The 17,747-nt window shown below is 46.1% G+C and overlaps 1 protein-coding gene across 5 annotated transcripts in view; it reads left to right on the top strand.

Moving 5' to 3' along the window:
- Window positions 1–17,747, top strand: part of LOC110525681 (probable E3 ubiquitin-protein ligase HECTD4) — a 72,330-nt gene that overhangs the window by 50,376 nt on the left and 4,207 nt on the right. For all 5 annotated transcript variants that reach the window (XR_005052053.1, XM_036979796.1, XM_036979794.1 and 2 more), the window contains exons 54-73: window positions 68–228; window positions 319–500; window positions 682–887; window positions 988–1,118; window positions 1,238–1,443; window positions 1,979–2,158; window positions 2,353–3,740; window positions 3,857–4,064; window positions 4,160–4,383; window positions 4,541–4,686; window positions 5,115–5,215; window positions 8,722–8,845; window positions 9,192–9,382; window positions 9,571–9,717; window positions 13,725–13,844; window positions 13,937–14,092; window positions 14,187–14,290; window positions 14,551–14,772; window positions 16,116–16,282; window positions 16,501–16,696. Coding sequence is in view for 4 of the 5 variants with exons in the window: in XM_036979796.1 (XP_036835691.1) it covers window positions 68–228; window positions 319–500; window positions 682–887; window positions 988–1,118; window positions 1,238–1,443; window positions 1,979–2,158; window positions 2,353–3,740; window positions 3,857–4,064; window positions 4,160–4,383; window positions 4,541–4,686; window positions 5,115–5,215; window positions 8,722–8,845; window positions 9,192–9,382; window positions 9,571–9,717; window positions 13,725–13,844; window positions 13,937–14,092; window positions 14,187–14,290; window positions 14,551–14,772; window positions 16,116–16,282; window positions 16,501–16,696 (4,560 nt within the window). In the remaining variant the exon portion in view is untranslated. The remainder of the gene's footprint in view (window positions 1–67; window positions 229–318; window positions 501–681; window positions 888–987; window positions 1,119–1,237; window positions 1,444–1,978; window positions 2,159–2,352; window positions 3,741–3,856; window positions 4,065–4,159; window positions 4,384–4,540; window positions 4,687–5,114; window positions 5,216–8,721; window positions 8,846–9,191; window positions 9,383–9,570; window positions 9,718–13,724; window positions 13,845–13,936; window positions 14,093–14,186; window positions 14,291–14,550; window positions 14,773–16,115; window positions 16,283–16,500; window positions 16,697–17,747) is intronic.

Genomic DNA, 17,747 nt, shown 5'->3' with positions numbered 1-17,747 from the left:
AAGTTGAGCTTTGTCTCTTTTGACAGTGTGTCAATGATCTCTCTCACTCTACTGTGTGTATGTCCAGGTGAATGAGCTGGTGCAAGTAGAGACGTACCTGCGCAGTGAGGGGGTGCTGGTGAGGTACTGGTATCCCATTGAGATGCTGGAGCGCCCCCCTGTTGGATCCCGCCGTACTGCTGCCAATGGCCTTGTCAATCTAGACAGCAGTAACATCCAGATCCACAGGTAACACGCTAACACTTACACTCCTACACACATCCTGAAATAACACGGCTAAGAACTATAAATCGTCCTCCGTGGCCTGCTGTGTTTCAGGGAGCTTCTGCGCTGTGAGAGTGCCCTGGCTAGGCTCTACTGTCGCATGGCTCTACTTAACATCTTTGCCCCCAAGAGCCCCCACACCTTCACCCGCCTCTTCCATATCCCAGCTGTTCGAGACATCACCCTGGAACACCTGCAGCTGCTGTCCAATCAACTTCTGGCTCCGCCTCTGCCTGGTAAGTGGGCTTTCTCCAGATGAGATGATAATCCACAGAAAATAATGGTTTTAATAGAATAAAGTTAGAGCAATGAATGGAATAAGAAGGTCTACACTGAAATAGATTTTTAAGTGTATGTTGTGATTTGGAGGAGCTCTTTCCATGATCTGTGTGCTATGTTGTTCTCTTTGTCCTGCAGATGGCACCATCAGCTCCAGCTCCATCCTGCTGGCCCAGTCTCTACTCCACAACCTGCAGGGCCAGAGCTGCTCTCCCACAGACCTGTTCTACCAGGGCAACGCACAGCCCATCAGGGAGTGGCTCACCGTGGCAATCACCCGCGCCCTGCACCAGGGGGAGGAGAGCCTGCTGGAGCTCACCAAACAGATCTGCTGCTTCCTACAGGTTAGCTCCCGATTCTGTGGCTCAATGTATGTTTCCCCAGGGACGAATATATTTTGCTTTTAACGTAGTTAATCTTGGTTTCCCTTGTTCCGTTGTGTAGAATGCACCAGAGCAGTTCATCTCAGAGGACTTCCCAGTATCAGAATCAAAGGTCAGCATGGATGTCAACTTCCCAGGTGCTGCCTTCGTGATCGTCTCCTGCAAAGAGACCCAACTAGGCTGTCGTAAAGAGTGAGCTAATTTAACACAATTACCTTTGTTCTAAGTTAAACCCATTAACCTTGATGCCCCTAGATGCCTTACAGTAACCCATTTTCTGCCTCTCTACCCCCCCCCCCCCCCTACACTAGCTCCTCCCTGTACAAAGCCCCATGGGCGCGGGTCATGGTTTATGGCCTGGGTCACAAGGTGCGCAGGAACGGCCAGCTCAATTTAATGGAGGCGGTGTGCTACCCTCTGGATGCCTCGCCCTCCAACACAGGCCTCACCCCCCCTCCCACCACCAACCAATACCCCACTGTCATCATCCCCACCGACAAAGTGCACATCAAACTGGGTAAGCGCTTGATCTCCCTTAGTCCTGGCTTACAGTATTAGCTTCTTTCAGCTTGTCTATGTTCTAATTAGGGCTGGCACAATTATTGCGTAACCGTGTAACCGACAATTATGGACAATAACCGGGAACATAATCATCTTAATACATCAATTGTAGGCGAAGGGGGTTCAACTCCTTATTCAAGTAGATATTGTTTACCCAATAGCAGTTTTACATTTTTACATGAAGTGGGTAAAGTGGGTCATAATTTTACGAGCTTTGATTTCCAAAGGTTGCAAAAGGTCAAGACTATTTGTTTTTTAAACTGGGGTGTCACCAAAGCTGTGTTGTATTCATTAGGTGTGTCGTAGCTCATTTTCAAAGATGTATTACAAGCAACAAAATTATGACAATAACCGTGGCCATTTCCATGACAATGAATCACAACCCAAAATTCCATAATCATCACAGCCCTGGTTCTTATGGTTTCTTTCTGTTTCACATGATTACCATGTATTTCTAATAGGTTGTTTTACCGTCTCTCTCTGTCTCTCAGGGGTGTCGCCCCCTCCTGGTGCGGTGCTGGTGCTGCACTCCCTGCCGCTGGAGTTCCCCCTGGCCATGGCGTTTGCTGAGCAGCTGCTGACGTGGAAGCTAGGGGAGAGCAGTGAGTGCTCTGAGGAGGAGTTAGACACTGTGCCCTCCTCTGTGCTGCTGCAGGTAGTGGAGCTGCTGGGTAAGTGCTACACTTCCAGAAAATCTCTTCTCTTTGAAATGTCTGCATCCATGGCTTTAGGTGTCCAACATGTCTGCACATTTATTTTTATTTCCCTTGTGACTAATTTTGCATCCTGTTTTGTGCTTGACAACAAGTTGGTCTCCATTTTCAAATAGTTTAATTTACCCCTCTCCCTGTCTGTGGTGTTCTAGGTGGGCTGCTGTGGACCACAGATCTGGCACCCTGCATCAAGGAACTCTCCTTTCACCTGCTGGCTGAGCACTTCCGTAAGATTCACCACCTGGAGCAGCGTAAGAGCCCTGCAGGCCTGTCCAGCTCCATCGCCCTGCTGCTCAACCCCTGCCTGGCCGTGCTCATGGCCCTGCAGACGGAGCTCCGCAAGCTGTACGACCGGGAGACCCAGGGCTGGGTGGCTGCAGGGGCCGGAGCAGGGTGCTCCTCTGGTGGTGGTGTCCTGGCCTTGGGGGCCGAGCAGAGCAGGTTCTCCACCTACTTCCACGCCCTGATGGAGGTGTGCCTGGCTGTAGCTGAGGTCACCCTCCCCCTCAACGTGGGGTGCTCAGGAGTGGGAGCTCTGTCATCCACCAGTGCCCCTAACCTCAGCGACTCCTCCTCATCCTCCTCCTCCTCCCCAGGCCAGACCCCCCAGAGCCCCAGCCTGCTCTCCAAGCGTAAGAAGGTGAAGATGAAGCGAGAGCGTGCAGCAGCAGTGGCGGCGGCCTCAGGGAAGAGGGGTTCTGCTGGAGGGGCTCGCCTGTCAGAGAGCGACAGCGCCCTGCTCAACATGGCCGGTAGTAAACCTGAGGACATGCTGTGGTTCCACCGTGGCCTCACCCTGCTCATGATCCTGCGTCACCTGGCCAACAAGGACCCCCAGGGGCTGAGTGTGACCAATGATGCTGTGACTGACGCCTGCCAGGCCCTGGTGGGACCTACCTCTCACAGCCGTCTGCTGGTTCTCTCTGGCATCCCCACCCACCTGGAGGAGGCTGTGGTGCGCAGCGCCATCCGCAGGGCCTGCAACGCCCACGGGGGACTCTTCAAGGATGAAATCTTCATCCCCCTGCAGGAGGACGAGCCCAAAAAGTCCAAGGCAGGAGCTGGGGTGTCCACCCCTCTGGATGGCAAAGCAGCCCCCGGGCCTGAGCGTCCCTTCCCGAGCAACGAGAGCCCAGACAGCTCCAGCAGCGTGACTCCAGCCATGAGTGTCTCAGCCTCGGCCTCCACAAGCCAGACCTCCATCTGCAGCTCCTTGCAGGGGGGCGTTTCCCGCACTGCCAGTGAACTCTCTGTGGACCAGGAGCTGCTGGCTGCCCCACCTCTCACCCCAGCGGCTGCAGCATCGGCTGTCCCCTCCCCACAGCAGGGTCCACTTGATCCCCACACGGTGTCCAGCCAGGAGAGCCTAGATATCTCCCTGTGCAGCACGGGGAGCCTGGGCAGTCTGGGCAGCCTGGGGGAGCCTTTGGACAGTGCAGAAACAGCCTCTGTTTCAGACGGGGGCTCCATGTACACCGTCACCTCTCTGGACAACAACGCCATCTTGGCCCGGCCCATTAAGGGCTATGCCGTCATAGAGGTGGGTCGCAAGTGCATTTTACACTGAAAATGCAATATATTGTTTATAGTTTCTTTTTTTGAGCTTTGATGGAGACAGACTTGCATGTCCTTCTGTTGTGCATATGCTGAATGTAGGTTCGCGCCCGGGCCAAAGTGGAGAAGATCCGTGCTAGCCTCTTCAACAGCAGTGATTTAATTGGCTTATCCACCCTGGAGGGTGAGGAGGAGCTGATGGAGCTGACTAATGAGGAGATCCTCACAGCCTCCAGTGTCAACCAAAGCCTGTTTGACACACAGGGTAGCTCCGCCCTCGAGGACTACTTCCTGGACAAGTCTCTCAGAGGTTGTTAGTAGTATACTCTCTACCTATGTTTAACCACCTGAACTCTACCAATACCGATAAAGGGGTCATCATCTTTTCTCCTCCTGTGTTACCAGGGGACAAGTTGGTGCCAAGTGCGCGAGACCTACTGACGGACATCTATAAGAGTTGTGTCCACTCAGAGCAGATGCTGAGCCTCACGCCAGCCAAGCCTGTCAAAGTGTCAGACATCTACCTGAGCAAGGAGCAGATCAACTCCCAGACCCCTGGAAACCTCCTCCATGTCTTCTTCACTCACATACGGCCACCTAAGAAGGTGCTGGAGGACCAACTGACGCAGGTTGGTACACCACCCATGAGAGTGCTTGAACACACAAACTTAAAATATAGATATTATATGCTTAATTGACCCTGCCTCATCCACATGATTACACACATACTCACATCTATATGCATCTGCAGCCATGTTTGTCTGAGCATTGCTATATGTTCCACAGATTCTGCGTAAATATGGCACCACCAAGCCCAACAAGAACAAATACAGCAAGGTGGGTAAGGAACAGCACGCCGTCAAGGTGGTGAGCACCAAGAGACCCATCACCAAACCACCCAGCAAGGATAAGTCTGTGCTCAACAGCGTCAGGTGAATTTTAGCCCTCGCCACACACACAATGCCACCCTGAAAGCCATTTTCCTAAATAGTTTCCACCCACACTTTTAAATTAGAGGCTTTGTAATTGCAGAAAGTAATGGGTTTCAATAATTATACTCCCCCTAAAATGCTTTTCTCAACGCTTCCCACGCTCAAATGTGTTACTTAAATAGCGAGTTTTTCAAATTAACTTCTCATATTTAGAAACACAGAATTGCAATAAAGACTATACCCTGTGGTTTCTTCATCCACTTACAGAAGGAAAATGGAGAGTGATTAAAGTTGGCTTATTATGCATAATCATCATATCAAGATTCATTCAGTATGCTGCCATGTCATCCATGACATTTGTCAGTACTCATTTAGACAGACATTTTCCATTGGCCTCTGTCCCTGACTTCTTTCCATGTCTCTATCAGGACTGCACTGAGTGAGAAGAGTGTACTGAAGCCCAAGTCCCCTGAGAAATCCAGGCCTGATGAGAAGGACACAGAGAAATCTCCTGCCAAGAAGCCTGAAGGTACTGACGCTCTGTTCCCTCTCATGTTACCTACATGTATCTCTCACTTGAGTTGATTAAAACCTGTTATGGCAAGGCGATCCCCGAGGGGAACTCCACCCCCCCATTCAGCTGAAAAGGTGGCGCAGGGAATTCAAAAATATTCTTTAGAAATATTTAACTTTCACACATTAACAGGTCCAATACAGCAAATGAAAGATAAACATCTTGTTCATCTACCCTTCATGTCCGATTTTTAAAATGTTTTACAGCGAAAACGCAACATATATTTATGTTAGACCACCACCAAATCAAAGGAAAAACACAGCCATTTTTTTCCAGCCAAAGATAGTCACAAAAGCAGGATTAGAGATAAAATGAATCACTAACCTTTTGAAAATCTATAATAATAATATGCATATTTATATCCACAAATCTCGGTTTACATTGACGCCATGTTCAGAAATGCCTCCAAAATATCCGGAGGAATTATAGAAAGCTACGCCAGATAACAGAAATACTCATCATAAACTTTGACTAAAGATACATGTTCTACATATAATTTAAGATACACTGGTTCTTAATGCAACCGCTGTGTCAGATTTTTTAAAAAACGTTACGAAAAAAGCCTACCATGCAATAATCTGAGACAGCGCTCAGACGTAAAAGTATTTCTCCGCCATGTTGGAGTCAACAGAAATACGAAATTACATCATAAATATTCCCTTACCTTTGCTGATCTTTCATCAGAATACAGTGCAAGGAGTCCTAGTTCCACAATAAATTGTTGTTTTGTTCCATAATGTCCAATACTAGTGTCCAATTAGCGGCATTTGCTAGCACTTTCAGCTCACGTGCCCAAAAGCTGACGCTGGTCCAGGACAACTCGCACGAAAACTTCAAAAATATATATTCCAGGTCGAATAAACTGGTCAAACTAAGTAGAGAATCAATCTTCAGGATGTTATTTTCATATATACCCAATAACGCTCCAACCGGATCATACGTTTTCATCTGCAGCCAAATGGAATGACGGTGGCACCCACAGAGAAATGCGCCACAGGGAAATTGCATTCTGCCAAGACCGTGACTATTTCCCCTCCCATTCGGTCAAAGTTCACACCAGAAGCTCCATTCCACGTTCTACTGAATGCGGACATCTAGTGGAAGGCGTAGGAAGTGCTACCAGATCCTTATCTTGTTTGGAAAGGAAGGGGCGATGACTTCATTTGACCCACATTCAGAATTTCACTTCTTGTTTGGAAGATTGCCTGCCCTATGAGTTCTATTATACTCGCATACATAATTCAAACAGTTTTAGAAACTTCAGAGTGTTTTCTATCCAATAGTAATACTAATATGCATATATTAGCAATCTAGGACAGAGTAGGATGCAGTTCACTATGGGCACGCAATTCATCTAAAGTGAAAATACTGCCCCCTATCCTCAACAAGTAAGGGAACACCCCCCTGAAATGGACAAAAATGAATGGGAAGTCATTGGCACTGGACAAACCATATACACGGTGTCCAATACCACTCAATTCGGCGTCGTTTCGTTCAAAGTTGATTGCAAATGCCATATGGCAAATGCCAGGTGTAACACTTTAAAAATCCAACAGGTGGTGAGCGCGCTCCACCGTGGTTTTTCATATTGCAAGTCTCAACATCCAAAAGCAAAATTTTGAAAAAGTGAAAAAAAATGAACTCGGGATGGCCGGGCAGTGATTCTGGTTCCTCTCCATCGCTCGTTAGGGTTGATTTCAGAATGTCACTTTGGTGATGGTACCTCACTGTTTAAACATATTGCAAATGGACAAGAGTCACCAGCAAGTCACCGTCCATCAGTCAATTAGATGTCATTCTGACACCAAACTGATACCAATTGACACCAAACCCACTTTTTCCAACTCATTTAGAAGCCAACTATCACATATTTCAGAGCAGGCCCATAATTCACAGCGCCTTCAGTTTAAAACATAATAAAAAGTAAAACACATAGTTACATTCTAGCTGCGGGTCCAGTTCAGACATTATGTGTAGGCCTATGTGAGGCGACCCCAAATCCCGAGTTTCGGCTCGATAGGTCATTCGGTGCCCGAGCAAGACCCTAATTGGTGCTGAAAATCTACTTTTTTCCATGCCTTGCTACGGGGTCCTTGAATGAGCTATCGGACAGAAACATTGGGGTCCGTCTCTATGGGCCGAGCCGGTTTCAATGCACCTAGTCTTGCGTCTCTGAGACTTTTCTAAATGTCGTAATTTTCGTAATGGTCAAAATGAATTGAAGTCATTGCAAATGTACGAGGCTGTTTCCCGGTCCGAGAACCTTCTAGAACCACCTAACTCACCACGCACTATCGACCTGAGGTCTAGAACAGGTTTCTAAAGTTTCAGAACTCTAGGTCTGACGGTTCTTTTTTAGCTCGAACAAAGGTAACTATTTCAGGCACTGTCTGTCTCTACGCACCCCAATGGGTCCCTCCTGCCAAGCTGTGTGTGTGTGTGATTTTCTTTGAAATTTTATGGGAGTCATGACTGATTTACAGTTCATGGGGGTTGCCTAATCAGACATATGAAGCTTTGAAAAGGTCTGACCATTTTAACCCTTCAAAACAGCCACTATGACACCATTTAAGGCACTTCTGGTTGGCACAGGAAGCTATAAATAAACGCATATCCTGATTGGGATATGCCTTTACAGAATCCTGAGTTTTAAGTCTTTATGTTAAGAACTGAGTTATTTACGGAGGGTTTAGTGAGTGTGTGTTATTTCAGAAAATCACAGAAATCTCGCAGAGCTCCGCAGCACACTTTAAAAAGATTCGTATGAACACCCTGCAACTGGATCTGTAACTGTTTTTGAAAAAAAAAGAAGTATTTTTGAACATCACCAATTTGACATTGTACGATTTCTCTTAAACGACGATAGATAAATGTCTGGTTCTTTTTTTATTGACACCGTAGGTTCCTTTACTTTAACGTGAAGCGGAAAAATTATTGCTCTATTTTCATTTTGGACCTTTAATCCCAGAAAATGGCCATAACTCAAAAACCGTTGAGGCCTAGACGCCATCTTGTTCGGGGCCAACTGCCCATTATGCCAAACCTACGCTCACCAAGTTTCGTCTTCGAAGTCTTTTCCGTTTTGGAGATAAGGCCACGTCGTGATTCGTGATGTTTTGTACATTTGCAATATGATTCCATTCGCCCTCTTGTGGGATTTATCGGGACAGTGGAAAAATGACCAAAATGTGATTATTTTATAAAACGAAAACCGAATGTCCGAGAGTTCGTTTGATGACTTCCCTGTAGATCCGGCCCTGCCGCACGGCCCGACGCCGTCCACAAATTTTACAAACGTTTTCAGACGTCTGGTAAGGGACCGTACATTTGCAATATGGACTTTCTCACTAACCATATGGCGAATGTCAAAATGTTCCCTTAAGGTATGTTAAGATTTCCCTCAAGTTTATAATATAGATGAGTAAATTCATGTATTTATATATTTCTTATCTCTGACATAGTCCCAGAGGAGAAGTACCTGACTCTGGAGGGATTCCATAAGTTTGCTGTGGACCGGGCCAAGCAGGACATCCGTAGCGTTTGGAGGGCCATTCTGGCCTGCGGTTACGACCTCCACTTTGAAAGGTGAGCTTGGTGACACACCCCCTTCTAGGCCCTGCAGTCAGCCTATGGTAGATCACCCCCCCCCCAAGCCCCTGCAGGCAGCCTGGGGATGGTAGGTCACATTCCTAGCTGAGTGGGGAACGGAACACACATGACTGGAGCAGGTTGTACACATTCAGAGCATGGAACACACTGTGACTGTTACGTCAACACATCACATGATGTACTCGAAGAAAATATTTATCTGCATCACACTACTACACTGTACAGTGCGTAATCAGAGAAAGTCAGCTGGGGTAAGATTAAGACATATGTATGAAGAGGGTATTTTCATATCTAGTGGCTGTTCCCCTTCTCTTGTTTTCAGGTGTACCTGTATAGACACGCGTCACGCCCAGAAGGCCTGTAGGAGGTGGAGTCTGGAGATGGACGTAGCATTGGTTCAGTACATCAACAGGCTGTGTGGTCACCTGGCCATCACACCTGCCAGGCTGCACCCCCACGAGGCCTACCTGGACCCCAGTGACATCGCTGATCCACGCGTGGCCTGTCTCCTCAGTATGTGACCTACTCACTGACAGACCGCGTCATCAGTTTACATGTTTGTATGGTATCGAATGTCAGTAAACGAGATTGTGAGTGTGTGTGTTTACATGTACATGGTTAGTGGGTGGGTGTGTGGATGGGTATGTGTGTTGCTGTGTTCACATTTCCCTTCTCTCTGATGTGCGTGTGCGTGTGTGTAGATGTGCCTGTGGAGAGCTTGCGTCTACGCTTTGCTCTACTGCAGTCTCTCAACAACACCCTGGAGAGTTTCTTCCTGCCGCTGGTGGAGCTGAGACAAACACACACTTACCAGAACAGCATCGCAGCACTGCTCTGTGGGGCCAAAGGTGACACACACACATAACAATAACTTCTCAGCACAGCTTTGTCAGGTCAAAGGCACACAGTGTGCTGTATGTGGGTCATTAAGGACTGGTTTTGTACCAGGGCATTGACCTGTTGATAAATCTTTAAAACGTTTTACATTGTGACTGCCTCTGGGGGTCTAGGTGGGGCATATGAACTAGAGGTCTTCATGGGTCCAAAAAGTACCAAAATGGATCCGTAGCTTTCCCACCATACCCATAAATAAATAAATAAAGTTAAATGGAGAGCTGTTCCAAATGGACCCGAGGACAGTCCGACATGTTCCGAAAAGGACCACAGAAAACAGACCCGTGCTTGTTCGGCTCTGAGAGTAGAAAAAGTGTGAGAAAGAAACCTCCAACTGGGTGCTGCCAGCGCCATCAATAAAAAAAACGATATTGGCCAAAATATCCACAGTTAATTGTCTTTAAAAAATATTTTTTCGATGTGTACCATATTAAAAACTTTAGTCTTATTGTTTTTTTCCTAAAACAATAATTGTTCAGCTGTCAGAGATCTGACCACTAAATGCATCAGGGCATTGCATGCATTATAAGTGTCCACTATATGGTATTCATATTTAAAAAAAAATATATATATATATATTAACCCTCTAGTGTCTAAGCCGGGGGAGGGGGGTTGGAACATGGAACATGGAATTGTTTTAAGATGGTCATACCAAGGATTATTTTGCTATTTAATTTAGAATTTTAAGACCCACTAAGGTCTACTGGCATTGGCATTACTGCTATTAGCTAACATAAACACATTGAATAACAGATTAACTACAACAGATGGTCCCCCCCCCCCCAAAATCTAAAGGAAGTTTCTGCCATATATCTAAGAGAAATTGTGTCTGCCATATATCTAAGAGAAATATCCCATATTTTAGGCTCTAAACTATCTCCATATATACTTCCATAATTACTTTAAACTGGTACTGGGGACCTTCAGACGAGTCTTGTGAGGCTTGTGTTTGAGAGTCTCGTTTTTCAATCCAAACTTTCAATAGTCCAAACTGTTTGGACGCTACATGCGATTTTGTGAGAAGACCGATTTTCGTAGATGTCTCAAGGTCTGACAAACACCGCTCTACAGTTGCTCTGCCACCTTTCACCGCAGATGCGGAAGGTCGATATCGGTGGATGCGGTTTATTGAGACGCAGGCCCATGCAAAAAATAACATATCTCTAGCTTAAACAGACAGATTTTGATGGGTATTTTTTATGTTAGTTAGATTTTCACGGGGGCTAAGGGTTAAGGGAGACATGCTTACGCATAGCCCTAGAGCGACTGAAATACAGATGGAGATATGCCAGCGCTATGTTCCCGACATCGACAGATTTCTTTATACTTTTCAGATATGCTACTACTGCTGAACATACAGTACCTTCTGAAACTATTTAGACCCCTGGAGTTTTTCCACATTTTGTTACGTTACAGACTTACTCTAAAATGGAATAAATTAAAATTAAAATCCTTGTTAATCTACACACAATAACCCATAATGACAAAGTGAAAACAGGTTTCAATTATTTTTTGCAATTGTAATTGCAAAAAAATACAAAATGAAATACCTTATTTACATAAGTATTCAGACCCTTTGCAATGAGACTCGGAATTGAGCTCAGGTGCATCCTGTTTCCATTGATCATCCTTGAGATGTTTCTACAAATTGGAGTCCACCTGTGGTTGTTTCAATTGATTTGACATGATTCGGAAAGGCACACACCTGTCTATATAAGGTCTCACAGTTGACAGTGCATGTTAGCGCAAAAACCAAGCCATGAGGTCGAAGGAATTGTCCGTAGAACTCCGAGACAGGATTGTGTCGAGACACAGATCTGGGGAAGGGTACCAAAACATTTCTGCAGCATTGAAGGTCCCCAAGAACACAGTGGCATCCATCATTCTTAAATAGAAGAAGTTTATAACTACAAAGACTCTTCCTGAAGCTGGCCGCCCGGCCAAACTGAACAATCGAGGGAGAAGGACCTTGTTGAGAGAGGTGACCAAGAACCCGATAGTCACTCTGGCAGAGCTCTAGCGTTCCTCTGTGGAGATGGGAGAACCTTCCAGAAGGACAACAATCTCTGCAGCACTCCGCCAAATAAAGCCTTTATGGTAGAGTACGCCAGACGGAAGCCACTCTTCAGTAAAAGGCACATGAAAGCCCGCTTTTGTTTGCCAAAAGGTACCTAAAGACTCTGACCATGAAGCATGGTGGTGTCAGCATTATGCTGTGGGGATGTTTTTCAGCGGCAGGGACTGGGAGAGTAGTCGGGATCGAGGAAAAGATGAACGAAGCAAAGGACAGATTCTTAATGAAAACCTTCTCCAGAGCGCTCAGGGCCTCAGACTGGGGTGAAGTTTCACCTTCAACAGGACAACGACCCTAAGCTCACAGCCAACACGAGCCAGGAGTGGCTTTGGGACAGGTGTGCCAAGCTTGTAGTGTCATACATACCCAAGAAGACTTGAGGCTGTAATCGCTGCTAAAGGTGCTTCAACAGTAAAAGGTCTGAATACTTATGTAAGTGTAATATTTCCGTTTTTTATTTGTAGTAAATTAGCAAATATTTCTAAAAACCTGTTTTTGCTTTGTCATTATAGGTATTCTGTGTAGATTGATGAGGGGGAAAAAAATATTTAGTAAATTTTAGAATAAAGCTATAACCTAACAAAATATGGAAAACGTCAAGGGGTCCAAAGATGAGCATTATCTTGTTAGAGTAAAGGAAACTGTCAGTCAGTTGGAGTGCTGTTGCGCACGCATTGCCTTCACAGGCCTGCAGTAGCTAAGCCTATTGATAGCCATAGCACACCAAACCTTCACCAAGTGTCTTAACTATATATAATACGAACAGGTTATTTTATTGTGGCATTCAATTAAGTTTAGCATCTTTTGGTTTTTCCTTTTCATGGTTTGAATCCGAGTAGCATAGTGGGCCTACTGGTAATTCTATTATATTGCGGCAAACACATTACAACAGGAACTTAATTTGGCCAACAAATGTCTCAACAGAATTAAACCTTCAAAAAAAGTTTTAACAGGCTAGGCCTATATTGCGGCTATAACCAACAACGGCGATTGCTTACTCTAGGCCTACCTAACAAATGACAGCAATAGGTTACTACTACTTATTTTACAACAAGCCTGCTTTTAACCTTAAACTAAATACAAAGCACAAGATTAAAAAGACAGAACATGATTTAGCCAACAAATGTCTCAGCAAAATGAAACAAAACACTTTTTGCGTAGGCTATTTAGAGAACTGGTTTAGATGATTAAATATGCCTATAATAATAATGATTTACAATGATGATGATGATGATAGTAATGACTAAACATTTGACAATAATTACGAAAATAAATAAAAGGTAGAAAATTGCATCAAACCTGAATTGCGAGTTGTGCACAGTCCATTTGGCCGCACCAATATTCTTCTCATCTTTGTCCACTACAATATTAAAACGTCCCCGAGGACATTCCCCTTGTCGGTTTCTTTTCACTCTACTCTTTCTACTCTAACTTTTAGTTTTACATCAATGAAAAAGCACTTGGCAATCAACAGTAGCCTAGGCCAAGGCCCCTTTTAGTCTTCTTTCTATCCCCCCCAGCAGTAGGCACACATGAGGTGAGCATCCGGAACCAGTTTCAGCTGGGCATAAGCTATATGTTTTATTGAATTACAATTGACTGACACTGATAATAAGGCAGTTCTCATCACACAAACACTAAATTAACAGAGTACAGGGCCAATTGGGTCCAGTTGTTAAATCAATTTGATTTGCACATACCCGAGGCTCATGGTAATTATATCAGACCAAATACGAGACAAAATTCAGAATTTATGACCCAGACCTGCTCTGGTCCTGGGTCGGATCTCGGAATTTCGTGTTTGTTTAAACCTTGAATATCTAATATGAACTGGATTAAAGCTTGCTTACCTTCCACCCATTCTACCTCCACCCTATCTCAATGCAGGATTGGTGTTCTATGATACCAAAGTGATAGTGATGAACCAGGTGCTGAACGCCACAGTACAGCGGACTGCAGACCACGCTGCCCCCGAGATCACACTGGACCCTCTGGAGATTGTAGGAGGTGAGCTCATAGTGCAAGCCCAGAGTCCTGTTTTACGTTCATTCACGTTATGCCCTCTACTTTGAGTGTTGATGATGTGTGTGCTTCTCCAGGAGAGATCCCTTCATCAGAGAACACCTACTTCTGCCAGGCGGCACGCCAGCTGGCCTGTGTGCCCTCGTCCCAGCTGTGTGTGAAGCTGGCCAGCGGAGGAGACCCCACCTATGCCTTCAACATCCGCTTCACTGGAGAGGAGGTCCACGGCACCAGTTAGTATTAACCTTCTTCCCCTAACTTTTTTCGCTTGGATCAGACTGCAGGTGAAACATTGTCTGTTGATCCCTGACCTCTGTGTCTCCCCAGGCGGCTCTTTCCGTCATTTCCTCTGGCAAGTGTGTAAGGAACTCCAGAGCTCTGCCCTCTCCCTGCTGCTCCCCTGTCCCAGTGTAGCAGCCAACCGCAACAAGGTACTGTAGTGACACGCCAATCTGCCTTCTCCCTCAGTATGCCCTGGTTGCAGCACCATTTTAACACCAGGGAGAAAATAATGTCCAAATAGTTTGTGTACATTTGTATTAATCCTGCTCCCCACAGTATATACTAGGAGTATGAACCATGTCTAGATTGCAAACCAGTTGAGCACTGCATGGGCAATGATCACAGCTTTACTGATAGGCTAGAAGGGTCTAACTTGATTGTGGTGCTTTTGTGCCGATTTGTTCCAAAGGGGAAGTATATTCTGACGCCCTGTCCGATCAGCTATGCGGAGGAGCAGCTGCTGCACTTCTTTGGCCAGCTGTTGGGCATCGCCATCCGGGCAGATGTGCCCCTGCCCCTGGACCTGCTGGGCTCCTTCTGGAAGGGCCTGGTGGGTGAGCCCCTGGACCCAGAGCAGGACCTGCAGGAGGCCGATCTGCTCACATACAACTACGTCAAGAAGATTGAGAGTGTAAGAGACAGTCGTCATATAGACAGTCATATGGGCAGTGTCATTGATACGTGTAATGTAGTGACTCCTCTTTCTGGAAAAAGGACGGGTGATTTTGAAAGCTCTGACCAGAAACAAATCAAATGTATTTATATAGCCCTTCGTACATCAGCTGATATCTCAAAGTGCTGTACAGAAACCCAGCCTAAAACCCCAAACAGCAAGCAATGCAGGTGTTGAAGCACGTTGGCTAGGAAAGGCCAAAACCTAGGAAGAAACCTAGAGAGGAACCAGGCTATGAGGGGTGGCCAGTCCTCTTCTGGCTGTGCCAGGTGGAGATTATAACAGAACATGGCCAAGATGTTCAAATGTTCATAAATTACCAGCATGGTCAAATAATAATAATCACAGGCAGAACAGTTGAAACTGGAGCAGCAGCACAGCCAGGTGGACTGGGGACAGCAAGGAGTCATCATGCCAGGTAGTCTTGAGGCATGATCCTAGGGCTCAGGTCCTCTGAGAGAGAGAAAGAAAGAGAGAATTAGAGAGAGCATACTTAAATTCACACAGGACACCGGATAAGACAGGAGAAGTACTCCAGATATAACAAACTGACCCTAGCCCCCCGACACATAAACTACTGCAGCATAAATACTGGAGGCTGAGACAGGAGGGTTCAGGAGACACTGTGGCCCCATCCGATGATACCCCCGGACAGGGCCAAATAGGAAGGATATAACCCCACCCACTTTGCCAAAGCACAGCCCCCACACCACTAGAGGGATATCTTCAACCACCAACTTACCATCCTGAGATGAGGCCGAGTATAGCCCACAAAGATCTCCGCCACGGAACAACCCAATGGGGGGCGCCAACCCAGACAGGCAGATCACATCAGTGACTCTACCCACTCAAGTGACTCACCCCTACTAGGGACGGCATGAAAGAGCACCAGTAAGCCAGTGACTCAGCCCCTGTAATAGGGTTAGAGTCAGAGAATCCCAGTGGAAAGAGGGGAACCGGCCAGGCAGAGACCGCAAGGGCGGTTCATTGCGCCAGAGCCTTTCCGTTCACCTTCACACTCCTGGGCCAGACGACACTCAATCATATGACCCACTGAAGAGATGAGTCTTCATCTAATCATCTAAACAACTAATCAGAACTGGTGAAGCAGGTTTTCTATGGTTCAGCAAGTAGCTAGCCTATTGACCAATCCCTTTCTACTGTAACTCTATACTGTCCCTACGGTCACTGCTTTCTACAGTTCACATCCAGACTGTAGTTTCTCCATTCCACTGTCCCCTCTTGTCCCCAAGGTCAGTGTTCCATTGACCTCTACACAACCCTTGCCCTCTGCCCCCCAGGTGAGTGAGGAGGATGATCTGGAGGCCCTGTGTGCAGAGATCTCGTCCCAGCACCACTCAGGAGAAAGCCCCGACTCCCCCAGCCGGCCCTGCTGCACCTTTACCTACATCACCATGACCGGAGAGGAGGTGGAGCTGTGCCAAGGGGGACACAACCTCAGTGTCAGGTACAGGGACATTCTGCCTCTATGGCCAGGCGATATGTTCAGTTCACATGGGTCTCTGTTGATGTACTATGATTCCCTTTACCCATCAGTTCTTCTCTAAAAATAATTTTGCTCATTTACTCTAGAGTACTTTCTGACTTTGACAGAATGTGTTATCTCTGTTTAACCCCTCTATCCATCTACACTGTGTGTGTGTGTGTGTGTGTGTGTGTGTGTAGCTGGGAGAATAAGGATGTGTATGCGCGAGCAGTGCGGGGCCTGCGTCTGCAGGAGCTTCAGAATGTGGAGTGTATGACAGCGGTGCGAGCGGGCCTGGGCTCCATCATCCCCCTGCAGCTCCTCACCATGCTCAGCCCCCTGGAGGTGGAGCTACGAACCTGTGGCCTGCCCTACATCAACCTGGAGTTCCTCAAGGTAGCTGACGCATACACCTGCCACCTCAAATCTGCTGTACACACCCCCTTCTGAAAGCCTAGGACGTTCCAATCAACACTCCACTGCCCTCATCGTTATCCACCAGTAAGAAGTAATAGTCACAGCCAGGGCTCTAAAGTGCGACCAATTTGGTTGCGTATGTGACAAAATATTTTGCTGTGCGACCTGTAGTTTTATTTTGGGACGCCAGTGCGACTTACAGAAAGTCCCCCAAAAATTCAATGCGTAACAATATTTGGCCGCAACACTGCTAAAAAAAGACAGGCTGCCTCCCACGGCTGCTTGCTTCCAGTTCCCGGGCCACACACCTGAGCCCCGCCCCATGGCAGTCAAGCAGCCAGCACAGTTACTGTTTGTTTTCTCAACATGTTGTCAATTCATGCAATCAATATATTTTTCCAAAACTAGAATGATGCTGCTTTCCAAGTTGCTTCTAAATATGAATCTACATGTTTTCTCTATCTCTGTTAGTTGGCATGTGCCTAAAATAATACTAATCACAAATGCTTATTGCTAACTAAATGCCATTTAGATAAATGTACTAGCTAGTGCAAAGCAAATGTTAGCTCTAATACAGGTTGCTACCGGTGGTGGTGTAGATCAGTGTGTTTGTGCAACGGCATGTTCTGAATCTGATAGATTATTCTAAAATGTTTGTCTAAATGCAAAATCTATTCAAATGTGTTTAGAGCCCCCTGGGAAACACTGACCAACACTTTGGTTCCTACCCTCCTATCTGGCTTTTTCATTTGTTGTCATGCCAAACAACACCAACCATAGAATTAGAATAAGCATAAGCATTCCATTTCTAAGATTTCAACAGTTCACCCAAGTGTTTTGATCTATATCGCAAATCAAATCGCAATATTTGGTTAAAAAAAATCAGTTCTATTTTTTTGCCCATATCGTGCAGCGCTGGTAACTTTTACAAGTATATGCAAACTTTTGGTGGCACAGAAAGAAAGGAAAATTTATATTTTCCTCAGGAGATGTGCTTTAAAAGTAAGCAGGATTCATATAGGCCCAATGT

Source organism: Oncorhynchus mykiss, chromosome 6, assembly GCF_013265735.2.
Source record: "Oncorhynchus mykiss isolate Arlee chromosome 6, USDA_OmykA_1.1, whole genome shotgun sequence".
NCBI classification, from domain to species: domain Eukaryota; kingdom Metazoa; phylum Chordata; class Actinopteri; order Salmoniformes; family Salmonidae; genus Oncorhynchus; species Oncorhynchus mykiss.
Note: the sequence above shows the minus strand (reverse complement) of the source record. Positions and strands in the feature narration are given on the sequence as shown.